The 15,965-nt window shown below is 38.4% G+C and overlaps 1 protein-coding gene across 1 annotated transcript; it reads right to left on the reverse strand.

The window, feature by feature from the left end:
• Nucleotides 1–1,685: 1,685 nt before the first annotated feature.
• Nucleotides 1,686–10,986, reverse strand: LOC116709542 (delta-like protein 4). Its single transcript, XM_032548150.1, has 11 exons — nt 10,485–10,986; nt 10,154–10,405; nt 9,637–9,694; nt 9,060–9,329; nt 7,301–7,361; nt 6,983–7,113; nt 6,706–6,875; nt 6,233–6,452; nt 4,671–5,412; nt 3,971–4,079; nt 1,686–2,987 (listed from the first exon to the last, which is right to left on the reverse strand). Exons 1-11 carry the CDS (start codon nt 10,536–10,538, stop codon nt 2,982–2,984), a joined length of 2,073 nt encoding a protein of 690 aa, XP_032404041.1. The 5' UTR covers nt 10,539–10,986; the 3' UTR covers nt 1,686–2,981.
• Between the last annotated feature and the right edge of the window lie 4,979 nt (nt 10,987–15,965).

Genomic DNA, 15,965 nt, shown 5'->3' on the forward strand with positions numbered 1-15,965 from the left:
AAAAACAAAAAAAAAAAAACATTGAAGTTGAGAAGGAAAAGCAAAATCAAAGTTTAAATTTAAACACGTTTTAACTTTTCTTTGGCTATAATCTTACCTTTTGATATTTTTGCCATACTGACAATATTTTCACTTTTACATATGCTTTTACACTATGAGAAAAATATTTATGTTTTTATGGCCATTTGTTAACCATCCGATCACATATCGCATCCTAAAAGTGTCAAACAGTGAATCCAAGCGACTAATCACATTACCTATAAATAGCTGGGACTGATATATTGGTGCTCTCTAAAGCTCATTAGGCGTCTACATCAATCCGTCTAACCTCATTGTCCTCATGTAGGTTGATGCATGTCACATTTCTCCTCTGCTTGTCACCGTGTATGGCATCTCAAGAGCTGAAATAGAAGACAACACAAATCCTGCCCCCAAGTGGAAAGCCTCCCTCCGAGAAAGTGCTGGATCTTAAACTTGAGCAAAATATTTTAAATAAATGCAAGTTAAGCATTTTTTAGATTTAAAAGGTAAATGAACGTAACATTTATAGTGCTTATCTCCTATCAGCGACCAGCCAAAGCACTCTTGAGCCATAATCACACAGTTGTAGAAAGAGTAGTTGATTCTTTCTAAGAGCTTCTAAACAGTAATCCAAGGCTTTCTGTTTTCATTTCTAGAAGCCACAGGTTACTATTCTGTGCAGGAAATCATAATTATTGTGTGATGAGTGTAGAGGACAGAAATTGAGATTATAAATAAAAGTCTGCAAATGCCTCTGTCAGAAATTGGTGGGATTTTTGAGTGACGCAGAAAAGGATTAGACTCCATATAGGTTCCATCTAATTATTTGGGAGTAATGTCAAGAAAAAGCTTTGTCTGTCCTGCCATCACAAATGTAAACACATGGAGTTTGCTGAACTCTACGTAGACTTTAACTGGAACTGTGTGTTTTAAAAACACCAGTGGGATTGGCATTGAATAAAAGATGAATGGGTGGAAAGACAGCTTTAAAGCATAGCAGATGACATGTGCACATACTGTGGGCCTGTTTTTCTTTAGAGTGTGACATGAATTCTTCGATTCAATTTTGATAAAAAATTTTGGATACAATCTGGACATCTCAGATAGAAAATTGAATGTGGATCATTGTGATGTCAGATTAATGATTATAATATAAAAGAAGACACCAATTCAACACAGACATGGTTTACCAACACAATTTATCTGTTGAATCTATGTTCTCTTTCCCCAAGCAAATTTATATTGGATTGAAAAGATATAAAAAAATACAATTTCCAAAATGTTTTTTTTGGCTAAAAAGACAAGGACTTGTCAGCCCCTCAATAGCCATAAAAAGATGGAGAGGTCTCCCTCTGTACTTCAACCTTGAGAAGTAATATAGAAGACTAAGATCTGTCCTATATAGGGAAAAGGGAGGTAAACAAGGTAACATTATATTTTTTTAAACCTTGGAATCAATGCACTCAAATTAAAAGTCAGATTTTTCTAAAGTTTCTCAGGTTGTAATTATTCTACTGCAATAGACCTGAATAAGGACTTTTTTTTTTCCAAATCGTCACCAGGTTTGGTAAGAAATATGACCAGCAGTGTGCGCAGCGCATAATTTCGCCTTCGTTTTCTTTTTCGTAGAATATGACTGATGATAAGAACCAGAGAGATAAAGGTACAGCAGCTGCTACGTTAAGCAGTAAAGCATTAAGACCATAAGGCCCCTTTATTTTCACATACACCTTCTAAGTAGATATTTTCATGTGAATGTTTTCATTTACAATCTTGTCCACTGAATGGATGCTTGCACATTGTTTTCACATCAAACTGACACAACGCCACTATGGACACAGTATGACAAAACCGACCAGGGCAAATATTAACGCATCTATGAGCCGCGTTTCAGGTCAGCTGACACAGACAGAGCTTATGGACGATTTAATGTAAAATCTCTACTTCGACCACAAGAAACTCACAGACAACCCACAAATAAACAGTGTACCAGATATGTGTTCTGCATGTCTTTTTTATAGCAAAATAAAAAATATATATAATAATAATATTAATAAAATAAAACACAAAAAGACAAATTTGCCATTTTGGTGGCATCAACTTAAAACACATCTATTCTCAACATATAAATATACATTATATACAAAACAATCTTATAAAACATAGAAAGATCAGTGCTTTGTATAATTAAATTACAAATGAAATACTAATCTTACAAAATAGCATTATTGATTCAGCAATTTCCACTGAAGGCGTCCTTGGTATGATAGTCACTTCACATGTGTCTTTGTCTTTATTGGGGTGAGTTTGCATAAAACAGACAAGGCCCAGTAATAAATTTCCCTGCATGGTATTTTAGTGTTTGTTTTTTTTATTTTTATTTTGCATCGCCTGATCAATTATGGTTACCACCAAGTTGCTGTGCAAAGAACTCAAGATAAGGCGGGGCAAAAATGGTTTTCCTACACAAATTTAAGGCTTTTGTGATCATACATTCTTTATGAAAACAGATTTGTTTTACAGAATCCCAAATATATCCCTCACAAATAAACCGTTTTCAGTAGTTTTTTTTTTTTGTGTGTGTGTGTCCTTCTTTTGTTTGCATAGTACAGTGCAGGTCAAAAAGAGTAGAAATAATCCTGATTCATGCTACAGCTGAATTATGTGAGCATTCTTCTCGTCCTAATCGGCACAGAAACAGTGGCTTCTTGTTGCTTCGCGGTTAAGCTGGACAGAGCAGTGGAGGGTTTGAGTTGCAACAGTCAAAGGCAGATCCATGAGCCTCGGTCTGTACATTCTCAAAGGCTTATTCGCTTTAGGTCAGTTCTAGTCAGAGAGCACATCCAGTTATCAAGTTTTCAACAGCAGCAACTTGCGTTTTAAATAAATCCCAGTCTCTTCACACGTGTAAACAGTCCGCAAGGGATCCACTCTTCACAATAACAAACACGTTCTGATTATTATACCTGGAAGAAACCAAGACAAATCACTTTTAGTCTCAGTTGTCAGATGAAAATACTAAAGTAAGCTTTTTTTGTGGGTTAAGTGGTACATCTCCTTAATCTATAACATCACGTAGTACCTCAAAAAAGCTGAATAATAGCCAATAATAGTAAAAAAATATTTTAACACAGAGAATTTGTTATGACTATGTTATGAAATACACAATCATTGGCAAGAATGATGATTTGACAGTTCACCAACAATAACCATTGAAAATCAGGGTAAGCCACAAAACATGGCTGTTCACAGAGTGCTTTTTCAAAGCATATAAATGGAAAGTTAAGCGAAAAGAAAAAAATGTGATAGTAAAAAGTGCACAAACAGATCAGGGCCCCAAAGTCCGGAGGAAGAGCACCGAGGCACTAAGTCCAGGTTTCTTGAGGTTTAGTGTGAATTTTCATTAGTTAATGATGCTTTAGAGAGGCATGCCATCTGCTGGTGTTGATCCACTGCCAATTTAAGAGCTCTGCATGCTTCCTTCTCCTAACAAGCGGTATTAAGATGTTTATTTCCATTTCCAGTCAGACATGGCAGCAGCTCACACTGCCAATTGTACTAATATCTGGTTTAATGACCAAGGTATCATTGTTTTTGATTGGCCAGAAAATTGACCAGACCTAAAACTCTTAGATAATCTGAGGAGTTTTGTCAAAAAGAAGATAAAATACACCAGAGAAGCATTCTGGTTTTAGGTCACTTTCAAAGCAACCTCAACACCCCAGCTGAGCCACAGGCTGATCTCCTCCATGCAACACCGGATTGATAGAGTAATTCATACAAAAGGATTCCAGATCAATGGTTTGCCATAATCATCAAAATGTACAGAAATAAATATTTAAGTATTGCTTTACGTCCAATGATTTAATAATACATATAAGTTCTACTTTTCGCATTGAATTACTAACATCAACAAATTTTTCTATAATATTCTTAGGAAAATGCTTACCTCAGTTGCAATGATGCATTCTTGCCTCTCTTCTCCTATTACAAAGACAGACTGATAGACTGACTCTTTAGAGGAGCATATTGTTGATATTCTACAGTCTGACAGGTCACTGTGAAATACAAGATGTAAGAAATTAGTTACTGAATTCATAAATGATGAAAACTTTCTTCCTTTGCCAAATCATACCCTCATTTCATATTGGCGTTATTGTTATCAGTTCATTACTTTTTGTCGTAAGTATTTTAATTATTTTCTTTAGATAGATGCACATAGAAATGTTGAAATCTACTGTATTATTCAAATTAATTTGCCATTATGTTCAGAAATGTTTGCACTACCCCCTCTTTCTTTTGATTGGGGTTGTGATCCCCATTTTGCTCGTTCAAAACGTCTGAAATGTGATGTATTAGGATTCCTGATCAAACTAAAATGAATGCTAAGCACTTTGCTGGCAGGTATTTACTGAAGCCATAAAAAACACATTTCCTCACAGTAAAGTATGAGTAGATTATTAAAAATAACCTTAAAGCACTAGTTGTCAATGTTGGCACAAAAGTTAGTAAAATATTTCTGCGGCAGATGAAAAGGTTGGGTAGAAAACAACCAGTCCAGACAAGTACAATATGGCAAATGAGTGAAATGACCAGAACCCATAAAGATCTCTCTGGGATGGCTTATTTTTCTCTTTCTGTGTCCTTACCTGTACATTCTACTCAAATGTTTTCTTTCTTCTAATGTCTTTTCACAGTTTTCATCTTTGCCCAGGAGTGACAGTTCATCCTTGTACCTCATGGGGGATTTGTAGTCCAGCTGATAGCTGTTGATGTACTTATGGTTAGACTTTTCTGAGGGACAATCCACCTCCAGACCGATCTTTTTGTTTGTGTTCTTTAGTTCAACAGAGGAGATGAGGTTCTCCTTCTGAAAGTCCATCCTGGAGAGGTTGTTCATCGTCTTAGAGTCGAGCTCCTTGTCCCTCTGCTTTTTTCTGTTGCGTACTATAAACACTGTCATGCAGAGAAGCAGCAGAACAGTAACCAGACCAACACCCAAGCCGACGGCAACCAAGTTCAGCTTTTCGCTGGGCTCTAAACTGGTGTTGGGACTGGAGGTGTTTGCTGAGCGCTGGTTGCTGTTCTGACACTGGGAACCGCTGTAGTGGGCAGCGCAGAGGCAGGTGGGCTTGCCTGTGGGTCCATAGGTGCAGGTCCCACCGTTGAGGCAGGGCATAGAGGCGCAGCGGTTCATGGGCCTGTCACAGCGGCGGCCCATGTACCCCGGAGGGCAGATGCAGGTGTAGTCATTGATGCGGTCTACACAGGTGGAGCCGTTAGAGCATGGATTCCTGGCACATTCATCGATGTTGATCTCACAACGCAGCCCAGAGAAACCTGAGCGACAGCTGCACACTCTGAGGTTACCTTGAACCACACAATGTCCACCTAATGAAGCAAACAAAATGGCACAGTTTCAATGCAGTTATTTAATATGTGTACATGAATGAAATATTTTGGCTCTGATATTTTTATCCTCCTGTCTACATAAAAATTTGGTTTCTGGTGAAAAAGAAATTGATCTTTAAAGACTTTTTAAAGACCCAAATTGAAAATGTTGTGCTAAAAACTAGGATAATAGCAGAGGCTTGTACTGGTTGTTCCACATCTGTTTCCTTTCGTTTTGATTAAGCTTCAGATGAATAACTTATTACATAAGTCGTATTTATTTGTGGTCTTTTTGGATTAGATTATAATGGAATTATTGTTGACCTTTTCACCTCCTGGTGGTGCTGCATGGGTACTACAGTAATTTTGAGACAATGCAAATGATCAAACACCATCCTCCTGCAAATCTACAAATTTATATATGTGGGATGGAAAACTGAAACTTTATGAGGGCTTTATAGTATTAAAAAACAAACTCTCACTAAAAATGGCATGTTATAAAGGGCAACTAAAGGTATCATCATCAAATCAGGAGTATTAATTTGATCTTCTTAAACACCAAAACAACAAATAGATACATTTAAATTGATAAAATTTGCATTTCAAAGGTTACAGTTTCAGAAAATGCATCACTGGAATCCAATTTCCTTATGCGGGATGGATAAAAAATTAAACTTTTTATCTTTCATGGAAGAAGAGACCTAAATTATTAAAACTGATGTGTATCTAGTGGATCCAGCTCTAGCTCAAATGAAGGAATCCACTCAGTTTTAAAAAACTTTTGTAAAAGTGTGCTCAGGGCCTGAGGCTGATGTTTTACCGTTGGCGCATTGCAGCGATGTACATTTATCCACTTTCTTCTCACAGTTGAGTCCAGTGTATCCAGCTGGACACTCGCATATGTAACTTCTCCCATTGTCCTGCTCTTTGCACTTGCCACCCTGGAAGCAAGGCCTGTCTGCACAAGTCAGTATCCGGTGTTCACAGTGTGGCCCTTCAAACCCGTTTGGGCATGTGCATGAGTAGCCTGTCTCTGAGTCCTGCAGGAGAAAAAGGGGGAAATTATTAAAAAAAATTAAATGTTAAATGTTTTTTTTTTTTATTGTATCTTGCCCTGACAAACTCCATTCTTCTTAGTCTGAATTCTATTTCCAGTACATAGTCTGTGAACTGGGTCATCGACTGACTTGACAATCGATAGCATCCTCCTGGAGCTGCAGATAGACCAAGGCGAAAACAAAAACAGGAAAGCCTGTGTTGTGGGAAAGGAGAGCAAGCGACTTCCGGACTCACCACGCAGCGGCCTCCGTTGTGGCAGGGCTTGCTGTCACACTCCATGACCTCTAAGTCACAGTTCTCCCCAGCGAAGCCGGGCAGGCAGGCGCAGGTGTAGTAACCCTCGCCAGTGTTCATGCACGTGGCCCCATTGGCACAGGGTTTGTGATTGGTGCAGTAGTTCAGATCTGCAAACAAAACAAAACAAACAAAAAAAACAGGAGTGGAAATGTCAGAGTGCATTGCTTTATCTTAAACATCCAACATCCTGTTATTTTTGAGAAAGATGGAGCACCTTGGTCACAGAAGATGCCGCCCCAGCCCTCTTTGCAGGTGCACTGATACGGCTCCTCGCAGGTACCGTGTTTACAGGACGGATGAAGTTTACACACATCACAAAACAGTCCCTGCCAGCCCTCTCTGCATCTGTTCACACAAAACAGGACAGTTGGCTCAAACATAAACTTAAACTCACACATAAACAAAACTCAGAGGAACAAATGAAAGAGTACAGACCCTGAGGTCTTCTTCTTACAGCATTATTACACTTTAACAGTGGCAATTTTTTTTATCTTTAATATGACATTACATATTATCACACTTTAATACTTACATGCACTCTCCTGGTATTTGACAGGTCCCGTTGCTTTCATTGCAGCCTTCAAGGCAGATGGCTGAAAATGGGAATTAAAAGTTTCACTCTATTCATTAAGTGTTTATATAAAAATTTTGTTAATAAGCATTTCATCAAGGTATAATGATCTCCTACTATTATATGTGAATCTTTCATTGCAGGCCCATTATACTTGCTCCCTTGTGCTGTACTGATTTTGCACAGCTTTTACACTCTTTCAGCGTGCTGCTGTAGTGCAGCAGATGCCTGTTTGCAGGGACAGCTGCACCCATTGTTTCCAGAGGACGGTTCGAGCCCCGGTTGCAGCTGCTGCCCCGCGCCATATCAACAAAAGAAACCCTCAATTTAGTGGCGCGTGGCGTCCGATAATGCCGCGATTAACCCCAGCGCGTGCTGCTGCTTCAACCACCGCGTGGGATTAAAGCGCACGCGCCCAGAGAGAAAGTTAAATTAAGGCTCAACAGCAGTGGCGGTTCTTGGATGAATGGAGCCTGGGGTGAGCTATTTCTTTAAGAGTAAAGGTTTCAGAAATCTGTAATCAATAGGTAACTATTCAGTCTAGTTTTGGTCAGTCCATATGTTTCCGTTTTAACACTTCTTTTAATCTAAATCAGCTAATAATGATTAAAAAAAAGTGTATGTAATATGCTCTTTTTATGTTTATGAAAAGTAGAACACCTTGAAGGTTTTGGTACACCAAATATAAAACATATCTTTTACAAAGGCATTATACATGCTATAGATGAATTATTTACCCATTTGATCTTGGCATGTTTTATGGAAATAATGATGCACACCATCTGAAACATGTTACATCTCAGTGACTGTTACATTGCCACATACAGGCCAACCATATTTACTGTTAGCGTTTTGTGTGCTTTCTTATGAAACTAGGTGTTTTGAGAATTCTTCTTTGAGAATGAAGAAGTGCAAAGATTGTTTTTGAAGACCTAAAATAGAAGATGTGAAAGCTTTGAAGTCTCTGTGAATTTAGCTGTCATTGTACTGTAATCTGCATGTGTAGCAGAAACGTGTGTTTAAATAGGCACCAAAACTGATCCTATCCACCTGATTCTGCCTTTTGAAATCCAGCCCCTGTTGAATAATCCACTCCAGGTTTGGTTAGTAGAATGTAAACTAGAAGTAAAGTAATATGAAGTGAAAAGTTTTTAAGAAAAATAAACTATACAATAGCCCTTTAATTGGCCATAGCATAAAATGGGAATCAGATGCTTTCTTTCCCATTGCATGATCATATAATATTTCAATGTTTTTACTGCACAGCACAAGGGAGCCCAATGGCCATTGATTGAACATACAAAAAAGCAATAACAAAGTTCTTTTGGTGCAACTGAAACATATGATTTTTTAAAGCCGGGGATCCTTCTAACATAAGGGCGCCCTGGGCAGAGAGCCATATCACCCACATCCACAGCTCAGTTGTCACCAGCTGAGTTAATTTTTAGCATGTAACTGTTTATGTAAAACATGAAGACTTTAGACTAAAAATTTTGATTTCTCATCAATTACAATCAAATACTTAAAAGACAAAAGAACAATTATGAACACACAGTTCAAATGATTAAAAGATACATCCACATAAATTAAACTATTAATGCAGCATCTTTACATCCTTATTTCAACCTATCATTCTCTAAAACCAAAGTCAAGACCACCATCCTTATCATATTTCAGCAAACGCAAATCAAAGTGTTTGTCCTCATCCACTCATGCTTACGTTTATCGCAGTATTCTCCCTTCCATCCCGGCAGACAGTCTATTTGACCATCAGGTGTGCAGGTGTAGTGGCCAAAACGGTCGTCTCTTGGAGCGCATATTCTTGAGCAGGTGGTCCCGTAGTAATTTTCTTTGCAGACGATTCGATATGAGTACCTTAGCTCCGTCTTCGTCCCCATCCCCGTCAGTTCAACCTGGGACCACTCAGGCCCTATTCCCAGCTGGCTTTGGGTGGCAAAGGAGCTGATCAATGATTCAGGGTTGCTGGAATCTGTAGAGAAAAAAGTAAGGCATAAACTCAAAATGCAGTTAAGCCCGCAATGTGTTATTTCAGAGGGTGAAACTGCGTTTTTCGATTTCTTATATCAATGCCTCCCTAAGATTTAGCAGAGAAAGTATGAAAAGTATCCATGATTTTTCTAAAAGTTCATAATCCAACCGAAAAAGTGCAACAAATAAAACATTCGTATGGAAAAGATTTCCTTGTGAAAACAAACATTCGAACAAACATTTCACGCCTAGTCCAATCACACCTTTGTCTCCCTCTAGCGGTACAAAAGCAACAGGCGTCTCCTTACCTCCGGGCTGCTCCGCTGCAGGAGAATACCAAGCTTCAATAACCAAAGAGAAAGCACCCTGAGGAAAGAGAAATCCTTTCAAAATCACGAATAAAACTAAACGAAGATTGGTAAGCAGTTCATTGCATGTTTCAGAATTGTTTAAGTTGCATTATTGTTTGTTCATTTTCATACACAAGAGTGAAAAGTATTTAAATAATATATTTAGACGTGCTTTCGATTCATTATAAGGGATAATATAAAGCAAGAACATTAAGTAGCATAGTTTGGCTTTAACTTTAGAATAAATTTTATAGCAAAATGGATGGTAAAATCATAACATTAAAATATTCAAGGTTAGGATATACATTATCGTGTTTTTGTTGTTAGTTTTATATATAATTAATCAGAATTAAAAATTGGGTATTGTTTGCTACCTTATTTTTTACGAAGTATAAACTAAGGTAAATAATAATGTAATTAAAGTCGAGGAGTTCCTGACATTTTGCCTTAAAATGTGACCAGCGCGTGCTCTCACCGGCCAGGTGAAGTTGAGCGGCAGCCTCACGGTCGCGTCCGGTTGGATGCTGAAGGAGTCGGTCCCCAAGACAGGTGTGCTCGCTCTGCCGAATATGCACCTTCCAGGAGACACCTCCTTCTGGAAGTTCTTCAGACAAACCCTGAAATAAGTCCTGCAGCCATCCGTGCTGCAGCTGCGTCCGTTTGCCAGCAAAGCTTTTGTATTTTGAAAGTGGTGAAGATCTATCTCGAACACGCTTGATCCCAAAACCTAAGAGGGAATTAAGAGTGAGCGCAGAACAGATATATATCTTTTTAAATAGATATTAATTAAAATTTTTAAAAAATACCTGAGTAAATAACATCATAACTATTGCGGTGATAGAGGTGAACCAATCGGCCATCCTTTAGAGTTTTATGTTCGTATCCCAGAAATCAGTTCACCCTTCCACAAAAATGTTTCAATTCCAAATAAAAAGAGCAAAAAATAAAAAAGGAAATAAAATTAAAAAAAGAGAAGAAAAAAAAAGAAAAAGTAAGAAGACACTGAACTCAATAAATATAATCCTTCTTCAAAACCCTGTTGGGATAAAATCCAGCTCCGCAATCCGTATCCAGAAGAGGGGAAAAAAAGTTCAAAAAGACCGAGTTATCTATCCAGTGCTAGACGTTAAACTATCATCAGTAACGTCAATATCCACAAGTGAGTCATTCTGCGGTCTTTATGTGGCCCATCCATCGTGCCGGTCGGCTGGTGTCTGACTCTGCTGTGCTGATGCGGGGCTTGTGTTGCCAACAGTGATGAGAGCATGTGACGGAGCATCAGCGCATGGTGGCTCCCAGTGAGGGGCGTCTGACCCCTCCTGCTTTATATACCGGCAGTTAACACCACCCACTGTCCTCTCCACCTTCCTTTCTGCTTGGAGTGTAAACATCAACATATCCAGTGCAAGTCTTTATAAAATTGTCTTTAAATTCACCTGTTGTCACATATTTCTCCTCTGGATGTACAGAGCATTGTGAAAAAAGCCACAATCTATTGTTTGCAATAGACTAACACAGGGCAGGGCATATTGTGAAACCAAAGAATAATTATACATTTAAATGCTTTTTAAATAAAAGCAGAAAACTGGTTTTCTAATCAGAAAACGAATCAGAAATTTGTGTTAGATCAACCTTTTAAATGTCTCCACCAGCTTTGCATGTATAGGAAATTATTTTTTCTTTAAAATAGCTCAAGCTCATTGAGAGCTCAGTGTTTGTGAAAATTACTTTTCAGATCTAATAAGAGTGTCACAAAGTATGAGCTCTTAGCTGATCCAACCTAAAAGATGGACATGCTTTGATCTAAACCATTCCACTGCAGCTCAGATTGTTACAGCTTTTCTTTCCCTGTTTTTAGCTCCATCTGTTCTCATCAGATCTTGTTTCCCCATCACTCTGAAGAAAAGCTTGAGCTAAGTGTGCTGTTTTCACCAATGTGTGGGTTTTCATTGTGATGTGTGTGTTTTGTAGGTAGGCTAAAAAGTTCATCTTGACCTCATCTGACCAGATCACCTTTTCCTCATGTTTTATGTTTTTCTTTTTTTTTTTGTTTTCATGGTACTTTTTGTTCACTAGTATTCTTTAATAAACAGCAGAAATTAGATTAGGCACTGTTGGACTCTTAATTTGGTGACTTCTGGAGGCAAATAGTTGCACAGGATTTTATTTTGGGGTAACACAGTAAAGATATCATAGCGTGGATATAAATTTAAATAAACACCATACTTTCCAGACTTTCCTTGGATTTTATACTTATTCACTATTTTGTGTTGGTCTTTTAAATGAAACCCTAATAAAATGCATTGAAGGTTGTGACAAAAAATGTGACAAAAAGTAAAAAGTAAAAAGCTCTAAGCGAAGGGAAATATTTTTCAAACTCCTATTTTTTTTGTCACAAGAAGGGAAACTAAAGAAATTATGTTTCAGACTCGTGTTATTTCTTTGTCTTTTTCGTGTTTATTTTAGAAGATAAAAAAGAACTCTATATAAGATAATAGAGACATACTGTAAACACTTTGTCTGTCTTAAATCAGCTGAGAAACCCCAATTTGAGAAACTTACCGATGCATAGCGAAGCAAAAACAACTATTCCTCTTCTCACTGTAAATGTTTGGAGACTAATACTTCTTATAGGTAATATTATACCACCAGTTCTGCCAGTTTGATTTATTTCTCTTTCTGAATGATTTGGAAAAGCCATCCATGCACACTTACGTGATGCAAGGGGGAAAAGACACCATACGTTTCGCAGGAAGTTGTTTATTATGCTTATTTTAAACAAAAAAAATAAATCAAGTTGTTCTTACTGCACAGTCCACCATGCTCTGAGCCTGTAAATTAAAGCTGACATTCTATCAGACTATCATTCTATCAGACTGTTTGTTGACCTAACATGCACAAGAGGCATGTTTAAAAAAAATAATATTAAAGCCATTCGTCTGCATGCATGTTGTTCCAAAAGGGATAAAGAAAAAATGAACTCAGAGAGGAGTATATAAAGGCTGTTGAGTAAATAAATTCAAATTCCATATGGGTGTATTATCACATGAAAGCTCATGCAGGGCACAGACTTTGTTAACTTTATCACCCCAGCAGCAGAGCCGCCTCTCTGGGAGGATTTACAGTGAGGGAACAGGATTCGACGAGAGTTCCCCAACCAAAAAGGTATGTGGCTTGAAACCGCTCTCTTGCCGAAGTGACTTCATGTCTTACCCCCCACCTCTGACTTATAGGTTTTGAGGTTTGACTTCAGAGCACGAGACAATGGACTATTGAGTGTGCAGCAGCGTGAGTAAGAGGCCCGGACATCTCATAACTCTGTTGCATTGAAGTATTTGCCGTTCCCACCATTGACTGTACCACACAGATCCTGTGCTGGATCAGCGCAGCCTTCTGCAGCGGTTAAAGCACGTATTCCTGTTCTGGTTTGTGTTCAGAACTGACCTTAATTCACTAATCTGCAGGCCAAATCACTAGTTTATGAAGCCGCCAGAGACTCTAGAGCCTCATCAATCTCTTCAGATATGGGAGAAATGTGTAGAGTAACGGTGCCTCCTTTCTTGCACGTCAAAACATACATACACTTTAATATTTGATGGCCTGTGGGTAAAGTTTCTTCTTCTGCAGCTCAGGTTACATTTCCATGTAAAGCAAATGGACTGTGCTAAACACGCAGCGATGCTTGGTTTGGCTGCGTGAAGAAAAAACACTGGCTTGGATCTGATATGGAGAAGTGCCATGCTGGTGATGCATTCGGGCTCCCTTTGTATATTTACATATTGATCTGTGTGATTTTTATCTCCCTTTTAATATGATTGTAGCTATGTAAACAATGCAAAAACCCTGGGCCTGAATTAAAAGCGTAATTTAGTGTGGGGGTTATTTACTCCAGGCCAATGCAAACAATACAATAACAGGCTCTTTTTCTGGCTAGAACAAACACAGCCTTGGAGACAGACGCTGGCCCACCGCAGCTCCATCTGCAGCTTTGTGTGGAGCATCATTTTTCTCTCTGACACTGTTTTGTGAAGCTGACTCCTGATTGTTCTACGTCTTCTCAGCTGGCATTAAACCCTGAAAAATAACATTTTGATTTGGAAGTGAAAGGCGTTGAAAGGATTTGTATGAACTTATTAGGAAACTTGCTTTTAATGAGAACCCGTCTGCCGCAGTTGTTTGCTTATTTGAAAGACTAATGCCTGTTCCCAGACAGCCTTCATTACAAGTTATAGTTTCTTAAAACATGTTTGAAATCTCATCAGTCACAAGATGAGTTGGTATTTTTCCAGGGCTTTGCAAAAGCATTAATCCTCCTTGCACCTTTTAAAAAATTGTTCTTGTGTTAAAAAGCCACAAACTTTAATTTATTTTTTGGGGATTTTATGTGATAGAACACAAGATAGTTTATTACTGGGAAGTGGATGAAAATGGGTAAATTGTTTTAAAAATAATTTTATGAATCACCTCCCCATTTTACTATGATAACGGGGGAGGTCATTTGCAGTTCCAGTACAAAAGAACTGCAAACCTAATGTCTAGTCTAATAAAAGAAAGGAGGGTGGGCTATTGTTACTCTGGAGGAGCTGCAGAGATCCAGCTCAGGTGGCAGAATCTGTCAACAGAACAAGAGTTGGTTATGGAAGAGTGACAAAAAGAAAGGCATATCTAAATAAATCAAGTAGAAACCCCAGCAAACATTTGGAAGAAAGTGATCAGATGACAAAAAAGCTTTTTACCTCACATGTAAATAGGTATGAAGATGAATACTGAACGAATATGAAAACATAATACTGCAGCAAAATAAAATGGTGGCAGCATTATGCTGGGGCAGCGGGATCCTATTCTTCATCAGGGACAAGGAAGCTGGTGAGTTTGTAGGCAGATGGATACAGCTAAATACTGCAACACCTTGGAAGAAAAGCTGTTAGAGGTTGCAAAACACTCCGGACTAGGGCAGAGGTTCCCCTTCCAGCAGAACAACGACCTGAACACACATTCGGAGCTCCAGCACTTAGATTAAAGAATAATGGTGTAAATGTCCCAGTCAAAGTCCAGATTAATCAGAACTGAACATCTGTGGCAAAAATGAAAAACATCCCCCCAAAACTTTTAGCTTTGTTTGAAGTTTTGTAGTTGCAGTGGTGTAGTTGCAGCGAAACATGGTTTTGTAAAGTTTTGACTGAGGGAGGCTAAATATATATACAAGCCAAACTTGCACCATGTTCCTTCCTCTTTCTAATTACGTCCCGCTTTACTTTGCTGTATCAGATAAAATCCTGATAAAATATATGGAAATTTGTGGTTGAAAGATAACAAACTGTGTAAGTATATTATGAATGGAACTGCAAGGAAATTTTAAGCTGCTCAAAATGTCACATCAACAAACTGTAGATACTTATTTACAAAATATATGAAAAATATGATGATTTGTCACACACTTTTTCCAAAGATTAAAAAATCTCAGGTGGAATTTTCCATAGCTGAATGCATATATACAAAAACATGCCTTGTTTATAGGTTTTTTCCTGTAAACTGGACACAAATGTGAAAGGTTAACCTTGTAAAATGACTACAAAATATCAGTTGTTTTTTTCCACATTAGCTCTACTTTCTCCTCTTCATCTAACCTCTGTTCTCAGTCCTGACCTGCTGTGGCCACCGTTCGGTGAACACAAACAATGGGCGACTGCAGTCAGAAATTAGCTACAGTGGTAACAGATGTCCCTACCTCACCCCCCAATTTCTTAGAAATCTGCCCCCATTTGATGTGGAGCAGTTTAACACTTCTTTACAGCACATTTGATCTCTATGCCCCAATCTGTTCGGCCAATCAATGGGAGGCTTTTGATGTGCGCCTGCCAGTGGATTCGAGGCATCTGAGCATGCTATTCTGGGAGGAGAAATCACCTGCTGTTGCAATTAGAAAAACAAGGGCTTTGCTTCCTTTTCTCAAAGCACCACGCTGTCCTGTTGTAACGTAATACTCCCCCGGCATGCTCAGAAAATACCCCCTTAAGAGACGAGTTTGTTTAAACCATTGCATATTAGGCTGTACTTGAAGAGGCAAGGACTTGATATGCATAAACCGAGAAAATCTGTTTCATCTTGCAAGCAATTAAACATCTGAAACAGGTTACTAAGTGAAGAGTATCATTATGGTCTGTTTTCAATCAGCTTAAAGCTTCAGCTTCAGTTCAAAGTATCTGATATGGTGGCTGCCTTTTAATAAGAGACCTTCAGGTTTTTTGGAACTTTCCAACCACCCTCTTTCGATGCTGTTGACAAAA

This window comes from Xiphophorus hellerii, chromosome 19 (genome assembly GCF_003331165.1).
Source record: "Xiphophorus hellerii strain 12219 chromosome 19, Xiphophorus_hellerii-4.1, whole genome shotgun sequence".
NCBI classification, from domain to species: Eukaryota; Metazoa; Chordata; class Actinopteri; order Cyprinodontiformes; family Poeciliidae; genus Xiphophorus; species Xiphophorus hellerii.